The following is a 13,542-nucleotide window of genomic DNA, read 5'->3' as shown; positions in this document are numbered from 1 at the left end:
TTTACATTACAGCAATCAAGCGGAGAAATATATGTATTTAGGATAAAAATTTTATGAGTATAGATAAATGATATGACTTTTCAAGGAAATGATGGATTATGTCTTTGTATAAAATGAACCACACTTTCCATTATTCGATGATTTGAATCCAAAATCTACTGCAAGTTGCATGAATCCTTTAAATTACGAAGAATAAATCATTGACAGAAAATGTGTCAGAATTTTTGGACTTACAAGCACAAGTGGTGATGCGAAGTCCAAAAGAAAATTCAAACTAGAGTAAATATTATGTTGTTTTCGGCAACAGCATTAGTCAATGGATAAATGGAAACTTTAAGTCAATGGCTAAATTCCTTGCAGTACATCGTAAGAAAAATGGTGTATGAAGCCATAGGGATTTCGTTTTCAAAAAGGAGAATCTTGGACAGTGCAACCTAACCAGTTCTTTTACAGGAAGAGTTTCCCTTTCAGTCATTGCTAATTCTTTTGGAATGAATGTTGCATGTGAATCTGGTATCCCTGTCCCTTCTACTCTTCCCATTGTGGGCCGCGTAGAAGACCGACTACAAATGTGGACGTCGGGGACATGCAAGATCCGGGGGAGTTTCAGCACCACAAGATATTGTCCTGGGAACAAGATTGTAAAAAAAAAAAAAAAAACCTCGAGTTATTTATTGTACATTTTTTTTTGCTAGAGGCACAAATTACTCTTCTCCAAATCATTATATAAATCGATCCCTATCTTTCCTTTAGAGATCAATTTCAAAATTATTTTTTCTCTTCTGTAGGCTTTCCTATCTTCTATGTACCGTAGGCTGGGGGTCTAGGCTTAAGAGGTTTTCCAAGGTTTCCCTGCTTAAGAAAGTTCCCAAATGGGTAGACCCTGATAACAGTTTCATGAAAGATCATCTTCCTTGGTTGTACACAGTAAACATAACACCTTAATGCACGTAAAAGCAATACAGCCGCGGTACCTGTCTTTTCATTTCTTCTGTTATCAATGTTTCTTTTCTTCGTCTGTCTTAAACATAATTAATTTTTTTCAGTCGGAGGACTGACACTCATCACTTCCGGGTTACCCACACTAATAGATAGCTCGCGAAGTGTGTTCGGTAAACCAAAATTAGGCTCACAAACTTTGCTCGCTGCGAGGGGCATTGTAATGTCCCCACAGAAAATACCCTCTACCACGCACCAATTAATCATTGTCAATCAAACCATCCACAATTCATTCACTTTGGAAAAGTATCTGATCTGATTTTCTCGTAACATATGTGGCGACAGCTCGACGACGCCAAAGTATTTTCTAGTGCATTTATTCTTTGAAATAACAGAGATGCACATATGCATTCTCCATGGTTGTTAGAGGGGTAACGAGGACAGCTTCTGGAGTATCAGTTGAGGGATTGACGAGTTTCTGAGAGATACATATTCTGCTTTTCTTCTCGCTAAAGTGAGCCAATTAACATTTGTGCCGCTAGCGGTTTGTTTGAAGAGAAAGAGACTGTAAACGGAAAATAATTAAGACGTGGAATCACCAGAGATCTGGACATGTAATGGAGATGGATTTAATACACAATTTCCTTCATAAATAAGGTTTGTGACTTTTTTTGTTCTGGAGTGAATGAACGAATGAGTTTTTTCTGAATCATTTGATGATCACGTTGGCCCTGTAATCAGTGGGGAAGTTTCAGCTGTGTCGAAGAGAGCCTGCAATCACTGAATCTGTGTTAAATCGTCCAAAAAGGCTTCATACACATCTGGAATTCGCAATCTTTCATAAAAGGAACAAATTGTCCACACGATTGATTCTCCCTACTGAATGCAGTGTTTAACAGTAATAATAAAATGTTAAACATGTTTTTCACTAAGTTTACACAATATCCATATTAGCAGCCTTTTAGAAATTAGGCACTGATTCCGTGTATGCTAAAATACTGATTAACATATGCAAAACTTTCATTAAACTTCACTGCGATTGTCAGAAATTTGAAATTTTAAGAAAAGGAAGAGTAAGTCAAGGAACTTACACATCATGAAAACTGTTCTTAGCAGCCCTTGAGAAAGTCTTGAATCCGGAAACTATTAAAAAGAAGAAGGAATGTGTTTTAAGCAACCATTTATGAAATATCTCTATTCTTGCTGATCAAAGTGTACTGTGTTCCTCTTGTACATAAACTCAAACCATGAATGGAAAATCTTAATAGAGCAAATCTGAAAATAATCTTAAAACTTAATTACTATAAAACTAAAAGTACATCCAACAGAAGGAAAAGAAAATAGTAAAAATTAACAATGAAGTCAGAGAAACAGCTGATGAGCTTATGGGAACAGGATACGAATAGTGGTATACGGAATAAACTGTACCAACTAATATCTGTACATACATATACTTCGACAATTATCATACATGTGCACACAGTACTAAGTATAAGAACAGACTGAATTAACATGGTGGCTCAGATGAGCGACCTGAGTCCCAAAGATTAATGTTATCTATGGTCAATATGGCCTATCGACACCACACAGCCCCCCCCCTCCCCCCCCGCCCCCCACCCCCCCCCCCACAGTACGGAGTACATGTGAGTCTTGAGGGAAGACCATGTGGCCATCAACACTGTTGGTGGTCATACGAGATGGTAGACAGATGACCGGGACCTCCACCTCGACTGGGGCAGGGTACGGAGGTGGAGCGACAGGAGGCAGGTCCACCTTCAAGTCGTTAGCGACTGAGGACAGACGATGCGGTGGCCAGCCTGAGAACAGGCGGGTTGAACGGCGGATGGTGGGGTGTAGGTGAGGCAAGCCCGGATGCTAATCGAGCCGTCCGGTGAGATGAAGGCGCGAACTGTCATCGGGTCACACTCACGAGGAAGGGTGAGGCAATGCACAACACTGACGTTTAACTTGTCAGTGGGTGGTGGGGCCACTGTGTCTGTGAGTAGAATGAGAACTCAGCCATCAAGAGTGGCAACTGAAATGTCATCCACGTGGTGTGGGGGTACGTTGCAGAGCAGGGTGACTATGGGACAGGGTGTTTCTGTTGTCGATGAGATAGCAGCGAAACCCGCACATGGGGGTGGAGGGTGACGTGTCTGAGAAACCCACGAAGGCGACGAAGAGGCGTCGGGTGAAAAAGACCGTGTGGTGGCCCAAGGAGAAACATTGTCGGAGGTAGACTGGCGGGAGAGTTATTAGGAGAATCACACTAAGCCAGCAGAGGGATATTGGGATCCACGAATGCTGGTTTGAGTCAGTGTAACGAAACAATTTGCTGACTGTCTTTGACATGATTTCGAAAGTTGAATCGCCCCACCAGAGGACTTTAAAGGGGTCAAGATAAGGTGGTTGCAGAGGTTGTTGGACTGAATCGTCTCTCAGCATTACATGGGAGCAAGTGTTGAGACCAGTTGGCACATAAGTGTCCGGTGGGGAGTGGCTGATAGGTGGATGCAGGTGTGGGGGAGGTGGGAGTAACAGGTGTAAGGTACCGGTAGGAGAGTCCCACCACACCTCGTCCACAATGCTGGGGAATTTAGCTTTAGTAAACACAAGGGAGTTTGAGGGTCCATGAGCTTGAGATTCCTCATCGGAGGCTTGTAGGGCGGCCAGGTTGGATAAGCCAATGATGCATGAAACAGTATTGATCGGCAGAAAAAAATCTGCGGTGATGTTGTCCGTGCCTTTGATGTTGTGAATGTCAGTTGTGAATTGGGAGACTAGATCAAAGTGACAGAAACGCCGAGGGGTGGGTCCTCGGGGGAAGGGGGTGGGGGGTAGCAGAAAGCATCTGCTGCAAGTGGTTTGTGATCCGTGAGGATGAAGAACGAGCAACCCTCCGCGGCGGGACGGAAGTGTTTGATGGCATTGTAGACCGCAAGGAGTTCTCTACCGAAAGCGGAGTATTTCTTCTGAGCTGCTGATAGTTTTTTAGAGAAGAAATGAAGAGAGGAAACCGTGTCTGCCTTGCATTGCTGTAGCAATGCTCCCACTGCGATGTCACTGGCGTACATAGTGATGAACAACTCGGCTGAGAGGTCGAGGTCGGCGATGTCACAGAGGGAGCTAAAGAAGCCTTTAATGCAATGGAAGCCTCCAGCATAGGTGCAGTCCAGCGAACAGGTTTGAGTCCTGAAGTCTGTTTACCAGACAGTGAGTCTGTCAGCGGGGCCTGCACGGCGGCGGCAGAAGGCAGGTGACGACAGTAGTAATTTATTGTGCCCAGGAAACATCAAGAGTTCTTTGTAAGTAGCCGGGGGCGGCAGTGAAGTGATGGCACGAATGTGAGATTTGGGAGGCTGTATTCCATCGGTGGAGACAGTGTAACCCAAGAAAGTGATGGAAGGCTAACGCAACTGCAATTTTCCTTTGTTGACCTCAATGCCGTTGGAGTTCAAGGTCTGGAGGACCATGGATAAATGATTTTCATGTTCCTCAGCTGATTTGCTGAAAACGAGTATACTGTCGCAAAATGGAGTCAATGAAACGCTGCCACATTTGTGCCGTGGTTTTTAGGTCGAATGGCATGAAGTTGTATTGGAACAAACCAAGCAGTGTCATAATAGCTGTTTTAGGGACGTCAGCCGGCGCTATATGAATCTGGTGGTAGGCGCGTTTACAATCAATGACACTGAAGATTGTAGCGCCCAATAACACATGAGTGAAATCATTTATGTCAGGCACGCGGTAATTGTCCACAACAGTACCAGTGTTTAAACATCTGTAGTTGCCGCACATTCAGAAAGAACCATCATGTTTGAGGACAAGGTGGATCGGTGAAGACCAGTTGCTGTCTGACGGTTGCAGCATACCTGTTTCCAAAAGTTCGCTAATTTGCTGCCGGGCTGCGCGCAACTTAATAGGGTTGAGGCAACTAACCTTGTGCCTAATAGGAGGGCCGGCAGTGGTAACCATCTTGTGTGTCATTCCATCAGTGACGGAAGAAACTGAGAACTGCACACCAGACTGATCAATGTCCTGACACGAAGTTTTTGGATGGGTAGGGCGCGACAAGGCATAGACGTTTGTGCAAGTGGGAAAAGGGAGCACGAAAGTCACGTGTCTAGTACGTGAGCATGGTGTGCGCTTGTTTGGAGAGGGCGTCTGCACGTGCGGTGCGGAGCAGGTCGGAATGCGGGGCAACTGTCTGCTGTCACCCTTGCACTTGGTACCTGGCGCGGGCGAGTGCAGTGTTGGCATTGCATGTGGAACACCGATGGCTGCCGAGTCACGTGGCTGGTGCGCGAGAGAGGGGGAATGTTTATCAACATGCAGGGCAGCTGCCGAGTCGTGTTCTGACAGTAGGTTAGTGACGCAGGTCACAATGTTGCCCACGAGGACGGAGCACTTGTGTACCAACTCACATGTCACGAGAGAAACAGAACTGAAAAATAAGTGTGGGAGCACAGTATCTGAGTGTTAGTGGGATGATGTAGCACTGAGCCCTGAACTACGTTCGGAGAGAGTTTGTAATGGAACAAAAAATCCATACTGAGAATTGGTTCATCGATGTCAGCAATGTAGAAAGTCCATGGAAAACACAGAGAAGGAGATAGGTACACCGTAACTTTGACAGGGCTGAGGTTTGTAACATTGATGTGATGACAGCTCGTAGAAGTGACTTCGTCAGCGAAAAGTTGGGGGGAGCTAAAGATGTAGGTATGATGGACACGTCAGCACCAGTGTCAACTAGGAAAACAAGCCATGATGAAATGTCAAGTGGCTTCGGTGTCCCTTGGAAAACCAGCTGGTCTGTGGCAGGAGAGGCCGTACAGCAGGCTGGCACAGTTGGCGTGGATGTGTTACTGGCAAGAACATCCGTAGCAGCAGCAGGTTCCACTGACCTTGACGTGTCGTGAAAACACGGTCGGTACCGTGGGAACGAGCAGTTGCGCAATACGTGTAGGGGTCCCGGAAACTGGACCATAGGTTACAGGTACTGATTTGAATTTACCCACCTTGGAAATAATGCAGAAGGCCAACAGGGCAGACACAGACCGAGCTGTGGGACAGGCGACCGGCTGAGCTGTCTGAACCAGGGCATCCTGCGAGTGGGAGAGGGGGTTGGTAACTCGTGTGACAGAAGTGTAAGTTCTCTGCACGCATTGAAAACATGCCCCATGGGGTCAGACTATAAATTACCGGTGGAACTTGTGGAAGATCACTGCGGTGTGGTAAGACGCCCCTGGAAGGTGAAATGCCAAAAGATGTATTTAAACCCACGTGGTCGAAAAGTTGAGCAACAGGTCTTTGGAGTGAGCAAGGAGAATTCTGCACATGAAAATGTCCATCGTTAGTCTGCAAATGAGGAAAAACCGTAACAGGTCGCGATTGATAGTGGCCAGGTGCGTTTTGCACAAATGGCGGCATTGCACACGGCACGACAGTAACTGTTGTTGTGGCCCATTGAGAGTCAAAGTACATGTGCGAATGTAGATCGCTTTGAACATTATACGACCGATCGGTAGGTACACAGTTCTGAATATTATCCATTTCACATTTTGGCGAGCACAGTCTGGTGACATGAAATCCGAGTCCATTGTCTGAGTTAACGGTGTAGCACTCGACCATTGTAGAACAACAAAGTTTGAAGTTAACATGGTTGGAGAATGTGAATCACTATGGAGTAATGGAGAGCCGGCCATTGGCGAAGGATTGAAGGGGCCCAGCGGTCGTAGTTGGGCTTCCAAATCTTCGAACAAAGCGTTGGGTGAGGTGGCCATGGTGGCATGCGCATAACCTGTTTATTTACAACACCCAGCGCGGAAGTTGTGGAAGACATAGAAACTTCGGGGTCACCAATATGGGAACAGGATACAAATAGCAGCATATGGAATAAACTGTCCCCACTAATATCTGCACATACATATATTTCGACAATTACCATACATGTGCACACAGTACAAGGTATAAGAACAGATGGAATAAACATGGCGGCTTGGATGAGTGACCTGAGTCCCAAAGATTAAGGTTGTCTATGGTCAAAATGATGACCTATCGACGCCACAAGCTTTTGCAGTTATGGCAGTTGAAGATCACTGGGTGGCTGCAGCAGAAATAAGCATAAAGAGTGAAAAATGGCCAGGCATTATTTTGGTAAATTAAGTAGGGTTTTCAAAATGAGGTTTCCATGTTTCTGCAATGAAAAATTTACAACCAGTATGATTGCTAATATACTGATTAAAATATGCATAAGTTTTACTTATGGCAGCATGACATGAACCTTTAATCCAAAAACCGTTCAAAAACTGATAGCTATGAAGTGAAAGATGGAAAGGTGCATGTTAGGAACTACTAAGAGGTTAAGGAAATTGACTGGGTGCAAGATGAAATCATGATGTAATATTAATGAAGAGGAGGTGGATGAGACACATAGTTTAGTGAATGGATGCTAAGTTCTTTACTAGATTCCAATCATCATCATCATCATTATCATCATCAATGGCTTGATATGTACAACACACATCTGTCACCTGTGCCAAATTTATCACAGATCCACAATTTTCTTGCACAAAGTACTGAAGGAGTTTTGGGAAGGAATACTACTGAATTTCTATGCAGTAAATGATGTTGCATTGTTCATGAAAGCAGTGAAAATATTTCACTACGCATCAGGTTTATCTGCCAGAGATTACTGCTGGTTACAATTTTGACCATCATACTGAGCAGTTTTTGTGCTTAACAACATAAGAAACATTGATACTGGTGCCGAGGTTAAAAACAAGAGTAGATATTATTTGCTACTGAATGCAAGAAAGCACTATTTTTAAACATACCCATTTTGTATCCTCTACATGTTTTCAACAACTCACATTTCTTATGAATAAGCAGCACGACTAATCTTTTACTCGGATGAAACTCTCAAACTTTACTTTTCTTATTTTCTCAGTACATTTAAATAGGGATCCTTCCATTACTATAATTTATGGTTTAACATGTTCCATTACCATTTTGCTGTGACATGATCAGATTTAAATTACTGGTCTGTATGTACAAGTTTTCTAATGTTTCTAATCTCTCCTTATATTTTCTCTTCTAAGTAACAAAGATTAATTTGAAATAATGGAAAGTTTTCTTTTGAGAAGACAATGCAATATGTAGTAGCAAAAATTAAAATTTAAGGTGGAACAAATGCATATTGGTAGGTTACTCGTGCTAGCAACAAAGATGCAAACTGATGTGTGGGCCACTCAAAACAGGTTCATGGTTCCTTTATTTTCCACTTTTGTGAGAGGAAGAACCTGCTTATATGACTACTATAAAGAAAAGGTGTTTACATAAGAAGATGCAAAAACCACACACTCTGTCAAATGTACATCATAACATTTTGTTATGATGCAATATGTCTTTGTCACAGCTGCAGGTTAATATTTTACTGGACATATTTTTGTGTTAGTCTGCTTTGCAAATGAACAAAGTAATGCATATAGTGTAATTTACCAACAAATTTGCTTATAGAGTCACCATAATTTCTGTCTGACCCTGCCCATTCAGAAATTCCTCAAAATACAAACCTTTTGAAGCTGTTCCTCACTGCTGACAATACCTTCCTTCAGAAATAGACCATAGTCTTTGTAGAAGGCATCAAACTTTTCAACATCTTTTGTAGAACGGTCATGCAAAAATCGGAGGATACGATTTACCAGAACAGTACGTAGTTTCCTGCAAAATAAAACTGTGTGAAGCAGTCAGATACATAAAAGGATTATCAAGAAGACATGTACCTCCTGGGAGAAAAAATTCTGCACAAAATTTCTCAAATGTTTCATGGACTACTTCAAATCATTTCAATCTTGTAGTATCTAAAACAAGTCCAAATCACTTACAACAGAAAAAGTTGCATGCAGAAGAATACTTTCTAACCACTATTTTGGGAATAAATACTGTTAACACACAAGGCAGCTGAGAGAAAAAAATAAAATAAAACACAGATCACCCCCACAAATATCAGTCATTTGTTCTACACATATTTAATATGCTGCTTTACTATATTTCCTAAATTTTACTCTGTTGTTGACACATTCAGGTCAGGGTTAAAAGCAACATCCTGCACGTCAGGCTTGATGTTGTTAAGACCACTGGTTTGTCAGTTTTCATACAACTGTAAACCAGCTGGGTCAGACTGAAGATTGTTTTTCATTACCTGTCCATACCAGCAAAGGCGAGCATCCTTTACTTTATCCACAATTGGAACAATGGAAATTCTCTTTCAAATATTCTCATTTCTTAAAACTGGAAATTATCATTTCTTACTTGGTCATATCAAGTCAGTCCGCGAGTCCTTCAATGCATATTCAACTTGATCATATGATGATGACTTCACATACTTTTCCTCACTGGGCAGTATTCTGCACCAAAAATGGGTGCTGTGAATATTGTGGCAATGTAAATTTTTGTCTTGATATTTTGCAGAACATTTTAATCACAAAGGACTCAGGTAACTTGTCTGCATTTAATGCCAAGCTACATTTACTGTCATCCAGTTATCAGAAGTAGCATCACAGTCTGGCAGGTGTTTAAAATGTATGGTCTTTGGCTGCACTTGATAACCAATTACTGCAGTGCCACTGGTTTGGTGACCATGTTCCACATATTCAGCCTTCTTGATACTGAGGTCAACTCATTCTCAGCCAGTCTGTCCGTCCAAATCTGTACCTGATTTTTGAATACAGGGATGTTTCTTGTGTTAGGATTGTATGATCCATGTAAAGAAGTATCTAGGTGTGTGGTGTCTGTATGTCAACCATTGCTGTATGCATGTGAAGAAAGTGGTAATACGGCATAGCCCTGATGAACACCAACAACGATATCAGATGGTGGAAAAATTCCAAATGGGCCTGGGTCACACTAGTGGCTTTGTGATAAAGAGTCTGTACCCAACTCACAGAGGTCTCTGGGATTTCATGATAACAAACAGCTTGTCTAATGAGGTCATGCAGACTCAGTTGATTGCTTTTAATGTGTTTGGAAATTTCATGTGTATACACTTCTATTTCACCTTATGCTTTTGCATTAACAGGCATGTCGCATGGATTGCACTGATGGTGCTACCCTTAACGAAACCACACTGGCTAAGAGTGTTTCAATGTTTCTGAGCCCATTGTTCAAGGCTTGCTAAAATATTTTTTTAACAGCTTGGCAAGTTGAGCAGTTCAGAAACATCAATATCCAGAATTAATCTTTCACTCTGTACTGGAGTGTGCACTTTTTAGAAATTTACTGTCAGATTAAAACTGTGTACCACATTAGAACTCAAGCCTGAAACTTTGTCTTTCACATGCAGTGCTCTTGTTATTGTAGACTGACATCTTCCTATGCCAATCTCTTTATGGGTCAGCTGAATGGATCTTCCTTATCCACGCAACACCATAAACACCTTGTCTGATTCAGATTAACTGACTATGCCTTCACAATATGGGCCCCAGGACTGATCAGCTTCAGCTTGTTCTTCCAGAACCACAGCACTACTCCCAAATCCTCTTCACTTTGCCCTTCTTGACTGAACAAGCTATCTACCTCAATGCTGAGTCCCATGTCTCTGGTGTCTCCATAAAAACCCTTGTCCATATCAGAAACAGTACATTCATTTTGATAGACTGTGAGCACTCGACAACAATGTAAAGTGCGAGTTATCCAAATATTCTTATAACCTCACCAGAGGCTTTACAGTCCAGCTAGTGCAGAAATGGATTTCCCTCGTTGTTTCCTCTGAACATCAACAGTCCCATGGCCATTGTGATGGCCAGTAACACTCATATTATCCAACATAAAACAAGCATTTTAAAATTCAATCACATCCTTCACTAGTACTGTAAAGCCACATTTGAATGAAATTATGCCATACATCAATTTTGCTGTAATTACTGTGCAGCACTGTATATGGGTACAGCAAGTAACCAAATCTCTACTCTCGTGAATAGCAACAGAAAAACATTGGCTAACTATGAACCTGACCACGCATTCATTGAACATGATGTACATCACTCCATTTGATTAGATTCCCCTATCATCAATTCAACTGGTGGAAAATATCCATGCAGCATCTCCTCCGATACTGCAATACCTCTGTCCTAAATCTCACTAGTCCCCAACATTGGCCTCGACCTCACTCTTTCCTATCCCATCTCATCTATGCCCCCCCCCCTTCTCTCTCTCTCTCTCTCTCTCTCTCTCTCTCTCTCTCTCTCTCTCTCTCTCTCTCTCCCCACCCCTTCCTCCCTCCCCCTCACCCCATCCCCTCCAACTTCTCCAAGATCTTCTAATAACTCATACCCTTTGTACATCTTCCTCTTCCCAACTGCCATGATCCATTCACAATGTGTGTGTGTGTGTGTGTGTGTGTGTGTGTGTGTGTGTAAAGAATTTTTCTCAATCATGAGCTACAGCAGAGCATCAATTATCCGAAGTAATCGGGGGACATGGGTGTTCGGAAAACTGGTTTGTTCGGATAATCGAACTGTACATGTTTATTTGCCAAAAAATTGGAGAAAGTGGTTGCAGATTCACCTTCTTCTAACCTTTTAATAATCTCATACTTGTCCCTCATAGAAAGGACAACACATTTACATTTAAGCATTTTGTATTGTCAAGTTCACTTCTTCACGCAGCAGCACACAACTGGTCATAACAGTGAACAGAAGGTGACTGGCTGCACTGTGAGAAGCTCTTCTTGGGGGTGCGCAATCCTTCAAACTGCACAGAGCGGCACGCCTCAACTCTAAGCTGGCGCAGCTGTTGCTGTGAACAGCTCTGATACTGCAGCTACTTCTACTGCCAGTGCCAAGCAGACAGAAGTGTGCTGATTGTTGAAACACAGCGACTGGCGGCTTGGCCGGTCAGCAGCACCTTGTGAAGGCCCCTTTAAAAGCAATGTTCCGCCAGCGGTGGCCCAGTGCAGCAACTACTGTGGGAAACTTGGTTTGGGAGTGAGGGGGATGAGTAACAGGTGCGAGCGAGTACACAGTTCGGTTAAGCGGTCGTTCGGTTGACCGACGTTCGGATAATCGATGCTCTACTGTACTTTGAAAAAGAGAGTGTAAAGGGGAAAGAGCAGAGAGTGTGCGTGCACATAGCGTGAGAGATTTATCATCTGTATTACAGTGAGGGATTGGAAACATTCCCCTGTTGGCTTCTTTGGATTAACTCTGCTTTTCCTCAAAAATTCTACACTGAAGCCATTTGTAGAGAAACTGAATGTGCTACTGAGGTGGAAGTTTGAATAAAATTTTCGCTTTCTGAAACCTTTTACCTTCTTAGTTCACAAGATCCCAAAAGTTTTAAGACTGCAAGTTCAGATCTGTTATTGACATTAGCTTCAGAATGACACATTATTTTGAATGACCATAATAGTTTTACTTTAATACCAATTAACTGTGTTAATTTCTAATGGATAATGTACCAAAAAACAGCATGCAATGTGATATATACTTCTAAAGAACATTACTTCACAGATACATGCTTTTATAGAATTACTAATGTAATAACAGCTACATTCTTACCTTATTAGGGCACTATTCTGTAGAAGCTCTCGACTAAGATTTAGAGGAATGTCTTCAGAGTCAACAACACCTACAGATGGGAGTGGAAAATCAATATTAAACTTATTATTATTTTCACAACTTAAATGTCTACCTGTATTCTAAAATGAGTACTCTGTAATTCTAACAAATTACTTGAAAGCTGTAATGATAATGCAATGATACATGAAAGTGGAAAACTCCTGTGATTTATATTAACAGGTGTCCACAACATCAATAACTTAATAACTGACATGAAAGGGCAATACTTTCGGGCCTCACCCGAAAAGAATAAGGATTTTAAACTACTGTGTCTCTGTTTCGCTTTGATTTTCCACCCTCTGTTAATATTCAGCTGGATGCTGTGACAGAATTTACAATCAATATTTTGTGCATAATTCGAAAAGCAAAATGAAACCAAACAAGATGTGAATCAGCGATATCTGTATCCAAAAACTACTCAGATAAGAATGTGTACAAGCATTTATTTTTCATGACCTCAGGGCCCTGGCAAACATGAATGATACCTACCAAGCTAAAGAAAAATTATTTCATCACTTTACACTTTATCATCACATACAGAATTTATTATTTAGGTGTTTTACAAATGGTATTTGATCTCTTCACTCATGAAATTAAATTGGTACTGATGAGAATCATTGTTCTAGCTCTCAAATAGTCTTCAGCTGCCCAAGCAACATCCAAGACAATTGTTCTTTTGGCTACAGCATAGCTACTTGTACCTACTTGATGCATTCCTCTTATACGAGTCAGAAACTTCATTCTAAAACTTACCAAATGTAAGGCTGGCAAAAAACATCCAACCAAAGAAAGGATGACACCAACAGTACACAAATGATCTAACAACAAATTAGAAAGTGTTGACCACTATCTTACATTTCCATGACCATTATCATTCAGTCAATAAAAACAAGTGGGTACAAAAAACTGTCAACAGCAACAAAATCAAAGATATCCAAGAATCTACAGCTGTGATGCAATACTGTGTCAGCACATTCTCAATTTT

At 41.9% G+C, this 13,542-nt stretch overlaps 1 protein-coding gene across 1 annotated transcript in view; it reads right to left on the bottom strand.

The window, feature by feature from the left end:
* LOC124804640 (heat shock protein 75 kDa, mitochondrial) overlaps positions 1–13,542 on the bottom strand; it is a 352,899-nt gene that overhangs the window by 22,676 nt on the left and 316,681 nt on the right. The window contains exons 11-12 of the mRNA XM_047264860.1: positions 12,498–12,567; positions 8,514–8,661 (exon numbers count right to left, since the gene is read on the bottom strand). Coding sequence (XP_047120816.1) covers positions 8,514–8,661; positions 12,498–12,567 — 218 coding nt within the window. The remainder of the gene's footprint in view (positions 1–8,513; positions 8,662–12,497; positions 12,568–13,542) is intronic.

This window comes from Schistocerca piceifrons, chromosome 7, assembly GCF_021461385.2.
Source record: "Schistocerca piceifrons isolate TAMUIC-IGC-003096 chromosome 7, iqSchPice1.1, whole genome shotgun sequence".
In the NCBI taxonomy this organism is placed as follows: Eukaryota; Metazoa; Arthropoda; class Insecta; order Orthoptera; family Acrididae; genus Schistocerca; species Schistocerca piceifrons.
Note: the sequence above shows the minus strand (reverse complement) of the source record. Positions and strands in the feature narration are given on the sequence as shown.